The 14,976-nt window shown below is 42.6% G+C and overlaps 1 protein-coding gene across 1 annotated transcript in view; it reads right to left on the bottom strand.

Moving 5' to 3' along the window:
- The window catches only part of CRY2 (cryptochrome circadian regulator 2), a 37,345-nt gene extending 23,058 nt beyond the window's left edge, over positions 1 to 14,287 (bottom strand). Inside the window, exons 1-3 of the mRNA XM_074997547.1 lie at positions 13,959 to 14,287; positions 6,764 to 6,872; positions 161 to 303 (exon numbers count right to left, since the gene is read on the bottom strand). Of these exons, the coding sequence (XP_074853648.1) occupies positions 161 to 303; positions 6,764 to 6,872; positions 13,959 to 14,272 (566 nt within the window). The 5' untranslated portion in view covers positions 14,273 to 14,287. The remainder of the gene's footprint in view (positions 1 to 160; positions 304 to 6,763; positions 6,873 to 13,958) is intronic.
- Between the last annotated feature and the right edge of the window lie 689 nt (positions 14,288 to 14,976).

Below are 14,976 nucleotides of genomic sequence, written 5' to 3'. Positions count from 1 at the left end.
AAAAAAAAGACATCTGGTTCTGCAACTTACTTGCTTGATGTAGGATCAGCTAGGTTACATTTTATACCCTATGCTATAATAGAGAGATCAAACAAAATCATAATGCTCCCTGACAGATCACTTCACAGATTTTTTATCAATAGCTAAATCTGCCTCTTACCTATCCAGGTCATAAAGAGTGTGAGAGTTCTCTATCACCACCTCCACACCAGCTTCCTTGGCCAGTTTGATGATAGCTGCATCTCTCTCCTTCCCAAATGGTTCAGAATCATATTCAAAGGTGAGACGGGTCACCCGCCATTCCTGTGAAGAACAAAGTTGTCATTACAAATACCAGACCTCCTCCCAGCACACAGGATGGTCAATGAAGAAAATGACAAAAGGTGTCTTAAAGGTCATGACAATGAAACTCTAGGGTCTTTTGCTTTACATCAAGTATGTAAAACATGTGGCCTGATGGAATTTTTTTGGAGTCCCGGGGCTGGGAGCCAGCCGGGGCATGGAACCCTGCTGGCATTTCTGTCCCCAAGGTCATAGAGGGAGCTGGGAACCCCGCTGGCAGCTCCACCCCTGGGGAACTGGACAGGGCTAGGGCAACCCGGGCAGCCCCAGGGCTGAGAGCTGGCTGGGGTGCTGAGTACCTCTAAACTAAAAATTATTACATACGAGCAAATAATTTCACACACCAAATTTTATGAACAATTAATAAAAATCATAAAACAATACAATTCATAAAGTATTAAATTTTCAATTAAAATTATTGTATTACAGCCAAACAAAACCTGGAAAAATATAAAACAAACCTAAAATAATCTATAAACATAAATAGATATGACTTTTCAGTAGAAGTACATTTCCTTTGGTGGCCCTGAAAGCAATCAGTTTTCATTTGTGTGGATCTCAGCAGACTGAATTTGACATTTCTGCTTTACAGAAAGCAAGGACATGATCATAGGAACCACGAAGGGAGCCATGGGGACAGATGTGGCAACAATAAACATGGAATAGAGAATCAGAGGCATGTTCTGTCACCTCTATGAAAGGTCAGGATAAGAATTTGAGCATTATACTAACTCTCATCCATGTTATTCAACTCCAGGACTACAGAACTTTAAGAACCTCATTTCTTTCTCCTCCCCCATACGTATTCTCATTTTATTTGCACTGCTCTCAGCTTGACACCACTCCAATGCTGAAATTTTAGGGCTGTAAAGTGCAGGGGAAACTTTCAACACAATCCGCTTAAAACTTATTTATTTATAATGAAAAACTGTCAATAACTTTAAGCTGAAAATGTAAGTTCTAAAGTAATATTTTTCAACATTCCTTTAAAGCCCCCACACAAGAGAAATTCTGTCCAACCCTGGAAGCCAGAAAGGAGGAAGAAAGAAAACCATAATAAGAGATTACGAGGGAGAATGGGAGTAGGGCTGTCAACTCTATTTCAAAAATACAGGCTAGACCTCAGATAACCTCTCTGGGGACAAGTCTCTCTGACCCTTCCTAGATGGATTCTCAAGCTCCGAGAGCCACAGGTGCTAGGCAGGGAAGCAACTCCTGTTCAGGCACTGGGAGATAAGTTGGAAGTGAATATGCTGATCTCTGCCAGCTGCAGTGCTGTGACACCCCAGGGGAGGCCAGAAAGAAGGGTTGTGGAGTGGAGGAAACCACTGTCTCAAGGAGGGTTTGCTCCAATCAGCAGGGGTGCCATTTCAGATTTCAATCCAAGAGGCAACTTTCTGTGATGTTCTAGAGATTGAAAGGCAGCTGACCCAAATTTGAGTGGCATTGTGATGCCATATTCCTGGTTGCAATGCCATTCAAATTTGGCCCAGTTGCCTCTCAGACAGTAACGTCACTTGATTGGGCTTGGCTCCTACTCTGTCAGCATGACAGGTGGAGCCAGGTCAAATTTGAGTGATCTCATGACCCCAAAGCACTAAGTCAAGTTGTCAACCTTCCAAGATATCATAAAATACACCTCTAGAAAACTTCACACTGCATAAATTTGACTCAAACACACAGGCCTGAGAAGAAGAGCTGGGCAATCACACTGCCTCTTTCAGCCCTTTGTAGAGCATAATTTGCTCTTCAAATCCATAGCCTATTTTTTTCAGCAAATCAATGCTATCAGAAGGGAGTCAATGGTTTCCACAGTGACACTACTTAAGTCACTGTCAAACATGACCCACATGTGTAGGATACAGCAAACAATCTGCTGAACCCTATCAGAGCACAAAGTCACAAATAAGAGGCTACACAATTAACACGTAGTTATATTTTCCAAATGAAACAGCTTGGGACACCCTCCCTGCGACTATCCCAGATGCCCAGCCTATTCTGATTAGTTGTTCAGGAGGTTTTGTCTTTTCCTGAACAGGAGTTGAGGGTTTAGTGCAGCCAGCAACACAAGCACAATGCAACTGTAAGAATTACGCATTTTTATACTAACTACAGAGACAATATGATGCTGGGATTGGAGGCAGTATTGAAAAACTTCTTTGAAGGAAACAACTCCCCACTTGTTTCATATTTCCTGCTCCCCCTGGAAACAATTCTCAAGTCCTTCTTCTCAAAAAGAAGATAAAACTAACCTGCAGGAATCACATTCAATTTAAAAAAAAAAAAAATATCAGAAATGCAATGGGGCAGGGTATTTCAAAGTCAATATCCAGCCCTTTCCCTCTCTACACTGCCTGGGTATCATTTGCCTTTCTCCAAACTACTAAGTACAGACTTAACAAAACATCCTACTCCAGGATTCAGAAGCATTTCAAAGCTAGCCCTCACCCCATATTGGAACTTGACTTGTCATATTAGTTTTAACTAGTAGATCAACTAACGAGGGGCAATGCCACTGGGTCACAGAATATACAGGTTTGGGTTAAAAGAACATGTATGCAAAGGGAAGGAGGAAAACCATTTTATTATGACAAAGGAGTTTAAAAAAATCTGAATGTTGAGAGATTTTTAGTTGTGTGAAAGCTGAAAACACTAGCACTGGTCTGATATAAAGGCAACAGTTTTCTTGGTTTCTAGTAGTTTATGTTACAATACAAATCAAAATATAAAAAGAACAAGTTAGAAATGTCAAATGCTGTTTTCATCCTCCACATTAGTAGCGGAAAGAAACATTTAAGATTTTACATCATACAGTAAATCCTTGACAGGTGTGATTTCCAGTTGCAACTCAAAATCCTGATCCCCAGCCCAGGCTCAATGCCCCAGCTCCAGTTCAAACTCTGCCTCAACTACTCCCCCCGCCCCCAGCCTTTACCCACCCCAAGCTTAATTCCCCCCTGCCTCCTCCCACAGCCCCAACCCACCTCCACCCCCAATGCCAAAACTTACCTTTCAAAAGGAGCTCCATGTGCTCCTGCTGCTCCCCAGCTGCAGAACGTGCGTTCTGCTGGGGAAAAAAAGCTGCCCCCCACCCCCTTACATGAAATTTGAGTTATGTGAGGGTACATGGGAATACAACCCTCGCTTAACTCGAGGGACTACAGTATAGTATTTCTATAAAAAGGTCACCACAAGCCGTTTTGCTGCCTTGAATGCCTAGATGTGCCATTTCCCCCAAAATACTGAATTCTGGAAGACAATTTAAATACAAGCAATCACCCAGTGTCTTTGTTATCTGAATATTGCAGAGGCTGAATATAACAAAAGTAAACTAGAGACTGTAACTTTCTACAGCAGAGACACATACTGGGGCTCTTAATGAACGTATCACAGGATGGCAGCGACCAGCAGGATCGATTTTGTGCAGAAGGTCAAATTCCAGCTCACTGGTTACAAGGAGGTTAAAAAAACAACAAAAGATACCTTGTGGTAGCGACAAAACAGCAGAGCAAACTGCATATGCCATCTCCTATTGAAGCAATTTTTTTTTAGCCTAAATCTCCACAAAGTGCATGTCTATCAGCATGAGAGATAGCTGAAGCTGTAACGTAGACACTGCTGTTGCATTACTAATGTGCCACCTTGCCCTATACTGAGTACCATCACACAACATGGCATGAACACCTGACCCGTTTATGCTGCCTCCTTGGTTGCTACCATTGTTGGAACTTCATGCTTGAAATAACTATGAAAGCTGCTACTGCACATGAGGCCCAAGGGTATGTGCTTGCAAGCATCAGCTTTCCTCTTTCTAAATCCATTTTATCCTGCCTTCCACCCCAGTGTTGTCATTTTGTACTCTATATAGTGACAGGCATTCACTTCCATGCTCTGCTTACCCTTATGAAATATGTCACTAGACAATCTCTAGCTCTAAGACCATGCTCTAAAGAAGACACATGTAATCATATTCCCTCTATTTTATGGTCACTCAATGCTTGGGACACTAGCTCTAAAGAAAAAGATCTAAACCACAACAAAACTCCTTAAGATCAAGTTTAAAAAGCTTTGTGAACACTTCTATTCATATGAAATATTTTATGGCTAAAATAGCTGACAGTGTCTATCCAATTACTTGGGAACCATGGGGTACCATGAAGTTTAGGCTGACCCTTCACTGGTGAAGTCCATTACAACTGTTCTTTAAATCTAGAATATAAAACAGCTCTGAGTTCCATGGAACAAATTAACAGGTTTCCTTTATTTTTAATAATCCAGGGATTATATTTAGTCTAACTAAAATAAGGAGAGCACATGGACTACAAATAGCTAGCACTTATTTGCAGCCTATTAGATAAAAATAACCTGGATTCTGGAAGGCTAAAAGCAGTGCAGAAAGGATATTTTTGTCATGTGTTAACACACAGTTCAAGAAAGAATAGCAACATACCATCTCACCCTAGTAATCTGACTCTCTCCTTTCCTCTCCCTCCCTGCCCCCATCCTGCCTCTCCGCTCAAGTGAATAGCTACCACAGCCTCCTGTGCTCAGATAAAGCATTCAGATTCACTAAATATGCATGTGCTTCCCCTATCCTCATCAGGTGCCTCCTCTATTGCAGGCTTTGAGACACAGGCTGATATTTAAAAAAAACAAACAAACAAAAAAAAAAAACAGGGTTTTTAACTGAAAATCAGATATTTACAGAAAGTGAGCCTGTTTAAACCATGAAATTACAATAACCTGTGTCAAGACCCAAATTTACTGTGATCTATTAAAACTGTATAAAGATTGTAACTCAAAAGGTTCCCAAACTTTAATGAAATAAACGATGCTGCTTTTTAAATTATATATATAAAATCATGAGGCGCGTCTAACTTTTGGGGTTGAATGAGGATATATAGACACATCACAATAATTTATTACATTTGCTATCATATATATCAATCATTTTGCTGTCCCCGTTGTTCTGCGTGGGCTAGGTTCTACCATGTTCTCTCCCACTTGCACTGTGCCAGCACCAGTCAATGTGGAGCCTGGCCCAGCCCTCCTACTAGAGCCTCCCCCACCCACTCTCCTGGCCAGGGTGGAGCCAGGCCCAGCCCGACCCCCAATGGAGCCTCTACCCTGGCCAACCTGGGGCCTGGCCCTGCCCCTCCAACAAAGCCTCCCCCGTCCCCTGCACCATGCCAGCCCCAGCCCCTCCCCCCACCAGTGCCAGAACCAGCCCAGTCCCCAACATAGCTCCTTCCCCAGCCAGTGTTGAGCCCTTATAACAAATATCTGTCTAGAAATTTCTTACAGCTCAGCTACCCCTTGCAAGCAGAGCTGCAACAGGGCCTCTAGTCTACATTATTTATGGTCTTCAAAATGGAACTAAGGTTGCTCTAAATACTTTTCCAAACAAATAGTTTTGGTTTCTGTTATGCAGAATAGCTTTTACCTTAATGCCTTTTGTTTTCAATTTAGCTGGGAGGTGCAGAGAAACTATTTTCTCATTTTTACTAGTTCATTCAGTGTTTGAGATATTGATTCAGAGCTGAGCAAACAGGAATGCTTGTTTTCTTTTTCCAGGCAAAAAAAGATAAAGCAAGCAAGAGAGGATGAACTCCAATTATATAAAAAAAGACAAGGAGCCACATTTTTAAAAGGTAGGTAGGTGTCTAATGTGATTTATAAAGCACCTCAAAATGTAAGGCACCTCACTCCTCTTCATTTCAATGGGAGTCAGGCACCTAACCTGCTTAAACAGCGTTATAAATCCCACCAGCTACATATCTGCAATTGTAGATGCCTAAATAACCTCCGAAAGGCTAACTCAGAGACCAGAGCAGTTTAACATTTCCTCTATTTTAATAAACCAGCTTTCATATATATCGTTTCAATAAACTGAAAAGAAAATAATTCAGCACAGTAAATCTAAATTACGTAAAAGTATTAAAATGCCATTTTTGTACATTTTCAATATCCATCCGAATGGAGCTAGATTCAAGTCCCACATTAAAGATTATCTAGTAAGTATGAACCATTTACCATTTCTAACGCAATAAAAAAGCAAACCAATCTGAATAAACCTATGTTAAGCCACACTATTGCTTAAATGTGTATCATTATCTTTCTGGTTGGCAAAAATAACTAATTTCATGTAAAGGCTCCATTTGTTTGCAAGTCAATATATTTTAACAGTTATATCAGCAAAAAAGAATGACTCTTTTTAGGAAAAAGGACTAATGAATGTAGCACAAGATTGGAATCAATTACTTCATCAAGGGATCATGCACACTGATTTAAATCGAACAGGTGGAGAGCAACCTATAGACCATCACTGACTAGTGAACAGTGACATAAGTAAAATGAAGATCCCAAAGTAAGATCTTATGTCTTCCTGTCCAACTTATAGAAGATAAGTTTAGCCTCTTACTTGGAAAAGTCTTGGGAAGACATCAGTTGGCTGCCCCCGTACCACAAACAAGCAGGAGCCAAGTTTTCTTAAACTGTTGTCCAAGTCTTCCAGGGACTGGAGCAGAAACCTGTGGCAAGGAAACAAACCTAGTTAGCAGCAGTTAGTCTAAGTGTATCTTAACATCATATGCCCAGTAAGCTTAAGATTCAATCCAGCTCTCTGAGCTAAATGTTAAACCAGGAAATATGATTCCCAAAAACTCTTCTCAGCTCAACAACTGGCAGACACAGAACAGGGAGGCTTGCGCCAGTCAATATCGTCCCAGACACTGACGGGACAAATGTAAGATGTGCAAGAGCTCTCCATGGCCTTCGTGCACTTGTAATCCTGTCTACTTATGTTGCCCTAAGGACTTTTAGTGCCCATCTGGCAATTAGAGCATCCTTCCAACTGAGAATTCCCAGACATGGTAATATTTATGTGAAGAATTTCAGACAATATAGCATCTGGCCAAATATATTGTAGAGAATAATCCTCTGTTGGAGGGATTTTAGATTTGAAATAAACATGGCCTTTCTCCTCTAGATGCCCACTTCAAAGCAGTGTTCTTTGAAAAGCCATGGATTACCTCAAGGGTGACAGTATTTGATAAGTATAGGCTATGCCACAATACAAAATTGCACAAACATTTACACCCCTTCAGTAACAGAGGCCAAATGTACAAACAAAACTTCAAAGAGGCAGCATCAGTATCCAGGCCAGTTGCAACTGTGCTACAAATTTGTATTCCACAATGACCTTCATAACTAGGCCATTTGTCCACACATCATCTCCTTTCACACCTGTGATATCTTTTTCCCTGGACATAGCTCAAAAAGCTGGTGTCAAAAATAGTCTCTCACAAAGTCTACATCTACACTGGGGAAAACTTTGAAATGGCCATGCTAATGGCCAAATCAGAGAATACTTATAAGGCACTGAAATGCATATTCAGCGCCTCATTAGCACATTGCCAGCCATGGCACTTCGAAAGCGCCATGTTTCATTCATGCGCAGCTCGTCTACATGGGGGTCCTTTTTGAAAGGACACTGCAAATGTCAAAATCCCCTTATATCTATCACCTGATAGGAACAAGGGGATTTTGACATTTGCAGTGTCCTTTCAAAAAGGACCCCCACATAGATGAGCCACGCGTGAGCAAAATGCAGCACGTCTGGCAGCATGCCAATGAGGTGCTGAATATTGATTACAGTTCACTAATACTTCATTCATTCAATAGGCCAGTTTTAAATATAAAATATGAGTGGCTACACTCTTCATTCTTGTGTATCCTGCACAGTTAAGGTAGTTTTATTTAACTAACAGAATAATTTTAAAATGCTGTTTTTGTGCATTTTAAACTGAATTCTAAATTTCCAGGTTGATACAAAAATCACAAGCAAATTAATCATGTAAATCAGAAATCCTCATTCATTTTTTAACAAAAAATATGAATATGAATAAATGTATAAGCAACCATTCCTTACAAATAGGAATGGAAAGTGTACCTCCTGCTTAGCAAATAGTACCTAATTTAGAGTATATGTAGCAGGCAATCAACATGTTTTAAAGTCCATAGACAATGAGAATCACTGTTTCAAAGAAAAAGTGTCAAACAAGATTAAAATGACTTAAATTAAGGTTTCCTGATTCCTCAATTAAACCATGGATTTAAATCAAGCCACTATTTCACTGCTCCTCTCTGTGATGAGTACCAAATTCAAGTTTCTTGGCATTGTTTTCATGGCCTTAAAAAACATAAGTCACCATCTTCATCTCAAACATTATCTGCTTTTCTGTAGTCAGTGGGCTGTGTGTTGCTTCCACCATTTAAAAAAATAAAATAAAAAAAAAAAACCAAAACCCTTTTCATTTTTTCCACTGGCATCTTCACTCTAGTGCCTGTGATCATTTAAGAAGCCTTCATTGCACCAGGCCTGACAGTGGTGTATGGCTAACAAAAATTCTCTCTCATAAATCAGGAGCTTCCTCACTCCATCTCTGATCTGCTGGGATCTGTTAGATACTCACTTCTCTATCAGGTACATAATTTAAACTGCAAACTATTTGGGGGTAGGGACTTGTCTATACATTTCCTGTGAAGCAGGAAGACAGTGTTTAAAGGAAGGAGCACTAGTTTTAGGAACAGGAGTTCCAGGGTTCCACACCCGGCTCTGCTGTTTACTCACTGTGACACCTTGAGCACCTCAGTTGCTCTCTTTCTTTGCTTCCCATCTGTAAAACGGAAATAATACTTACCCCACCTACCTCACAAGGTATTGAGGGGATTAATAATAAATGCTGCTGTTAAATTCACAACGAATACATGGAACAGCAACGAAGGGTCCTGTGGCACCTTACAGACTAACAGAAAAGTTTTGAGCATGAGCTTTCGTGAGCACAGACTCACTTCATGTGATGAAGTGAGTCTGTGCTCACGAAAGCTCATGCTCAAAACTTTTCTGTTAGTCTGTAAGGTGCCACAGGACCCTTCGTTGCTGTTACAGATCCAGACTAACAAGGCTACCCCTCCGATACTTAAATACACAGGCACTAAGACAATACGCAGTTTTCAATATATGATCCATTTTACAGTTAAGTAAACCAGTTTAACACTGTAGTGCAGTCAGCTACTCAGGTAGCAGAAGATGACGTTCCCCAAGAAGCCAGAGAAATTTCATTTCACTGTCAAGCTGACTGAGGTAAAGGTTGTGGAATAAGTAAAACTGATCAAGGGAGCTAAGAACTGTGTGCAGGGACTGAAACTTGTCCAAACAAAGAAACTGGTAGAGTCACTTCCACAAGAAATCAAGGTCAACATGTCTAAAGAAGCTGAAAAATACCTCATGATGCAGCTCTCTCATCCTATTGCTAATGTAGGTCGTCACTTGAACACAAGTGGCAGAACAGCAATATACAACCTCTTGTACAAGAGACAAAACGAATCCCAGTTAGCATGATGTATTTACCTAGCACCTTTACTTCTAACAAAAAGATGTAATAACTGCATACATTGCCAATGAGAATCAATGTGGCTATGGGGATGTAACTTTAGGGAGAACACGGAACTCCTATGTAATTCCAAATGTATTCTCATAATAGGTTATCCAGGGCTGTGGTGCCCAGAGGTGGACCATTACACAGGCCCCATGTGGTTTGCCAGCACAATCACATTCTTTAAGTCCATGTGACTTGTGTAATCTAAGTAAAATCTATGCAAACGTAATGTTTTGAGCTGCATATGTTGGACAGAGTCTAGATAAAAAATTAAAAAGATTAAGTTCAATTTTCATGAATACAATACTACATTTAACTACAAGGTAACCTGGCAGCATACAAGCACTCAGTCATTTAAAACTGAAAAGCAGTATTGCAATCTTACATGGATCGCTCTATTTTTCCCTCCAAATGAGTGTACTAGAAAAGAAAAAAAGTGCCAGACCACCTACAAATACACAAAATAAACTGGCCACAAAAAGAGTATGGAAAAAACACACAAAGCTTTGATTCTTCTTTACTGAATAGGATGAGTATCTGTTGTCTTAGTGGATTATAACTTATTTTATATTTTTATTTACAATATTTAATTATTTTCTAAATAGAGAGTAATATCGTTCTGTGTTTACAGAGCACAAAAACTCATTTTACCCTTAATTTGAAAATAGTGTTTGAAGTTGGACAATTATTTTGTTTTAAAAACAAATACCTTTTAAAGCAATTTTATTGTGTTCCAGATTCATGTAAAACAGAACAATAAGCATTTCTCCTGTTTGAACTCCATATCTTGCTTTCTACATTTTATTTAAACTACAGTTTTCCTAAAACTAATTGGTTTCAAAGACCCTGAAGCATTTCTTTTGAGAGCACATTGCTAGGGATTCCCAGCATTATAATAATTTCCACTAAAATGAAAATGAAGTCTGTATTTTGTTTATTTACAGTGTCACAGTTTTTATGAATGTATTAAGTAAAATACTTTTCCTCATGAAGAGTTAATAATGGGTCAGTACCTACCACAGCCGTACTGATAAGTCTCAGCGAAAAGTATGGGAACTCCAGACACAGTGGACTGGACAGGTTGGAATGAGGGACATTAATGGGACAGTGAGTCTTTCTACTGCAGTTTAAAGGGGAAGTCAGAGTCTTACACGCTAACAGTTGTTTGATGGCACATGTGAAAAGGGCCACAAGAAGCCTATTTATTTTGTAGTTAACAATTGCCCACATCACTAAGAATAGTGCCTAGCTCAGGCCCTATGGACATGTCAGCAGTACAATCAGAAGAACCTCAGTTTCTCTGGATTCACTGTGTCAGTGGAAAACCAATGATGGAACTAGTCGGAGAGTAACCCAGTTCACACAGAGCTGTGGTGTGTGTCTCCCGCACCTCCAGACCAGGAGGGAGCCACTGGTGAAGCAGTGTAATCTGCACTTCAGGTACCCAGGCAGCACCTGTTTTGTGGCTGGACTTCAGCTCTCAAAACTGAAGTCAAGCCATAACAAAATATATAGAAAAAATTCTGCATACTTAATTTTCTGTATTTCTAATAACTTTTGGTACTTATAGAACTTTAGAGGAGACCTTTGTAATGCTTTTAAAAACCATAAGAAGCCATAATTTAGCAACACTGACACTAAAAGATGACTGGTGTGTTAGCTCTACCAAAAAGAAAAAATCACCAAGTCTCCTTCAGAAATTCCTTTTCACATTCTAAAGAGCCTTTAGATAATTTTTAACCAAGTGTCTGTTCTTCCATTAAAATCCTGCAACTAGATATAAGTGAAAAAAAAAAAAAAAAAAATCAGGAGAGGCCTGCTCTTGCTTTGACATAAAACTCCTGCTTATGTGCACAGCTGCAAGATTAAGGTGAAAACTTAGCTGTCCAAATATACAGGCAGCCAAAACTACCATCAGCTTTATAAAATGTTAGGAGAACACAACTTGAATGCCTAACCAGTAAAAATCCTGCTCCCTGCACAGGAATCCAGCACATTCCTTCAGGCCCATACCTGAGGGAAAAAACCCAAACAATCTGTACACCCCGTGTCCCTGTCCTCACAGAACCAGCCGAAGAACATTTCCCTAAGAATTCTGAGCCAGAAGACAAGGGCTTGTATGTGAGTACACACAAATGGCTGAAAACCAGAAACAGGCCATAGCTTATTCTTGTTGCAGAACTCTGAGGTTTCAGGGACTTGTACAGAGTAACTGGGGAAGAAGTAGTTTTCCAAAGTAAAATAGGCACCAGGCAGAGCTGCTTTACATAATCTAGCATTGTGTATGCTACGAGATTTTTCTAAAGCCAATTGCATCTTCTCATATGGGCAGAGACTCCAAAGGTTGCAATGGAGTGATAATGTGACAAAGGTAACTTCTGCATTACTCTGGTTTTGAGGAAAAAAAAAAAAACAAAAACAGTAGAATTGAAGGCCCAAGCTCATGGCAGTAAACAGATTTTTTACTGTGCAGAAAGACTTCAGCAAGATCAAGTAGACCAAACACAAATAAAATATTCCAACATTTGGGAGAAATTCTCTCCTATCTCCCATTCTTAGACCACAGTATCTTTCAATTATATGACAAATGTTACTCTCAGTGGAAGAGTGAAATAATTTGGGGGTGGCACTTGTACCATCACTCTCCACTGGATCACAGAATATTGGAACACATTTTTTTCACGGCCAAGATCTCTGTCCTTTACCAGCTGCTTTTTTAACATAGTGATGTTTGAGGGAATCAGGATTCTCACAGATTAAGCATTAGAACAATCCTGCACTGGATAATTAACTAGCTGTGACATAACAGGTCTTCCCCATCTCTAACATGCAGGATTCTATATGCTAACTCAAGACCAGCTACAAATTTGAAGCATTTCCAGGCCACTGGAACCAAAAAGGGCTACTAACTAAAAGAGAAGCAATACTGGCATTACGTATCAACACCTTTCAAAACCTGAGCCAGATGTCAACAAGATTACTCCCTCCCTGGACTTCCTGGCACATTCCAATCTCTTCCAGTTCTTTCAGACTGTAAACATTCTTTTGAGACCAGTCTGTAATTTGTATAGTTCGACCTCTGGAGCCCTTAAATCATGTGAAAAAGTAGGCATTCATATTTTGCCCTCATTTCAAAGAGGATCACCAAACTGGTCCACACATAATAGCTAATGACTTAGGTGCCTCTTGTGTGTTTTGCATGTGGAGTTTTGAAGTGGAACACTTCATCTGCCTGAAGAATTCCTCTCTTCATTTCTGTCTGAGCACATCACAACTCAGAGCAGACAAAGGCCCTCTGGTATTGCAAGTACAATAATACTTGTTCTAATAAGCCCTAGGAAGAACATATAACCATGGAAATGGAAGACATGAGGTGATGTACTTCTCCACTCCTTATCTCATCTCCTTACTGACACTGGTGGCAGACTGCTAAGATTCACTTCTTCACTGGCTCAGTGAGTGTTTGGGAAGAGACTACCCCTTCCGAAGTATGCAGTGGTAGAATGACGTGAAAGGCAAGCACAGCTTGGTCTCTACAGCAATGGAATACAGCCATAACAAAACACTCTCAGCCCATCTGTTAAATAACACATTGCACAACTAGTCCCAGTACGGGGACATACTCCCGAAGCAGATCACGCTGCTGACATGTTACGACGTGAAAAGGAAACCGTTGCTGTTTTCACGGTTTCTGATCCCGGGAAGACCCAACCATCTACGCACTGGGGCCGAGATGTGCCTCCTCGCTGGTGTCTGGCACCCGGACGGACCAGGGACCTGCAACCAGGCAGGGAAAAGAGGCGACGAAATGAACACGCAGCCGGGCCTCTTAGTTAACGCCCATACACTGGAAGCCAAGCAAGGGCACGACCTGCCCAGGGCCCTGCAGCCTAGCACAGGCGGCAGCGGCAGCAGCAGCAGCAGCGCGGACTCAGCACAGCCGGGAAGGGAACGGGGACATCCCTCCGCCTTCCTGCTGTCGGGCGAGAGGGCGCGGGCAGGAGACCGGCCGCAGAAGAGGGGCTCCTGGGGACACCACCAGCAGCGCCTCCACCGTACCGGACTCCCCGTCCCCTGAGGCCGCCGCCCTAGGAGCCTCCGCCTCCAACTCGCCCTCACCAGAGAAAGGAGCCGGCGCCCCCCAGTCCCGAAGAGCCCCGCGTGGCGCCCCCTTACCGCCAGCGGTTGATGCCCACGGTAGAGGAGGCGGCGAACCAGGGGTCCAGGATATAAATGCAGCGGACGGAGCTGGCGTCCCGCAGCGCGGCTTGTAGCGCCGGGTTGTCGTGGAGCCGGAGCCCTTTCCGGAACCAATGGATGGAGCGGCCTAGGCCGGCTGGATTCCAGCCCACAGCCGCCATCGCCGCCGCTTCTGCCACCACAACCGCCCCACCCGCGCGCCCCGAAAGCAACCACCCTCCGCCCGCTCCGTCGCGCCGCCCACCGCACCCCATTGGCTGCCGTCTGCCGTCATTGGCTAGAGCCTCCATTGGGCAAAGCCTCGGCCACACGTTCCCGCCGCGTGCGCGTGCCGAGGGGGCGGGGAGTCGGTCCGAAGGACGAGACCCAGACGGGGGGCAGGCCGGGCTCCGCTAGCCGCTGGCACAGTCTGCCCATCGCGCAGGGCCGCTCTCTGTTACAGCGACAGAGTCGCTGGCGGCTGTCGTTGCAGCGGCCATAACTGCCTGCGAGCCGTGACACCTCCGAGTGATGCCCTGGCCCGGCTGCACCAGCCCCTCCGCTTGGCTAGTTACATGGCCAGCTCCTGCACCCCGGCGGGGTGAGGTGGGCAGCACTCCTGGCTGGGACCCAAGCTGCGGCTCAGCGAGAGTGGCCTTGTTCCCTCCGCGCCCCCCACGAGCTTCTCACCTTAGGCCCCAACAGGAGATTCACACAGAGCCACACACCTTCAGGGTTGAAGTTTGCAAGCTAAGGTCAGGGACCGAATATCTTTAAGGTCCGATTCAACCCTCTTCACATGACGTCAGGATCTAGGGTTTTAACATGACCTACTTCCCACAAGTCTGATATTAAAATCAGAAGAACTGGCCAACAGTCACAGAGAGATAGCCCTGTGAGTCTGAACTGGCCACACCACCACTACATTTAACTCCGTGTTCCATCTAATTTGCCTCCCTCCCTACCTACCTCCTCAATGACCTCTGTGAGCGCTGCTTACAATGTGTAGCTGCAT

Source organism: Carettochelys insculpta, chromosome 6 (assembly GCF_033958435.1).
Source record: "Carettochelys insculpta isolate YL-2023 chromosome 6, ASM3395843v1, whole genome shotgun sequence".
Lineage (NCBI taxonomy): Eukaryota > Metazoa > Chordata > Testudines > Carettochelyidae > Carettochelys > Carettochelys insculpta.
The sequence above is the reverse complement of the archived record's forward strand: the minus strand, read 5'-3'. Positions and strand labels throughout refer to the sequence as shown.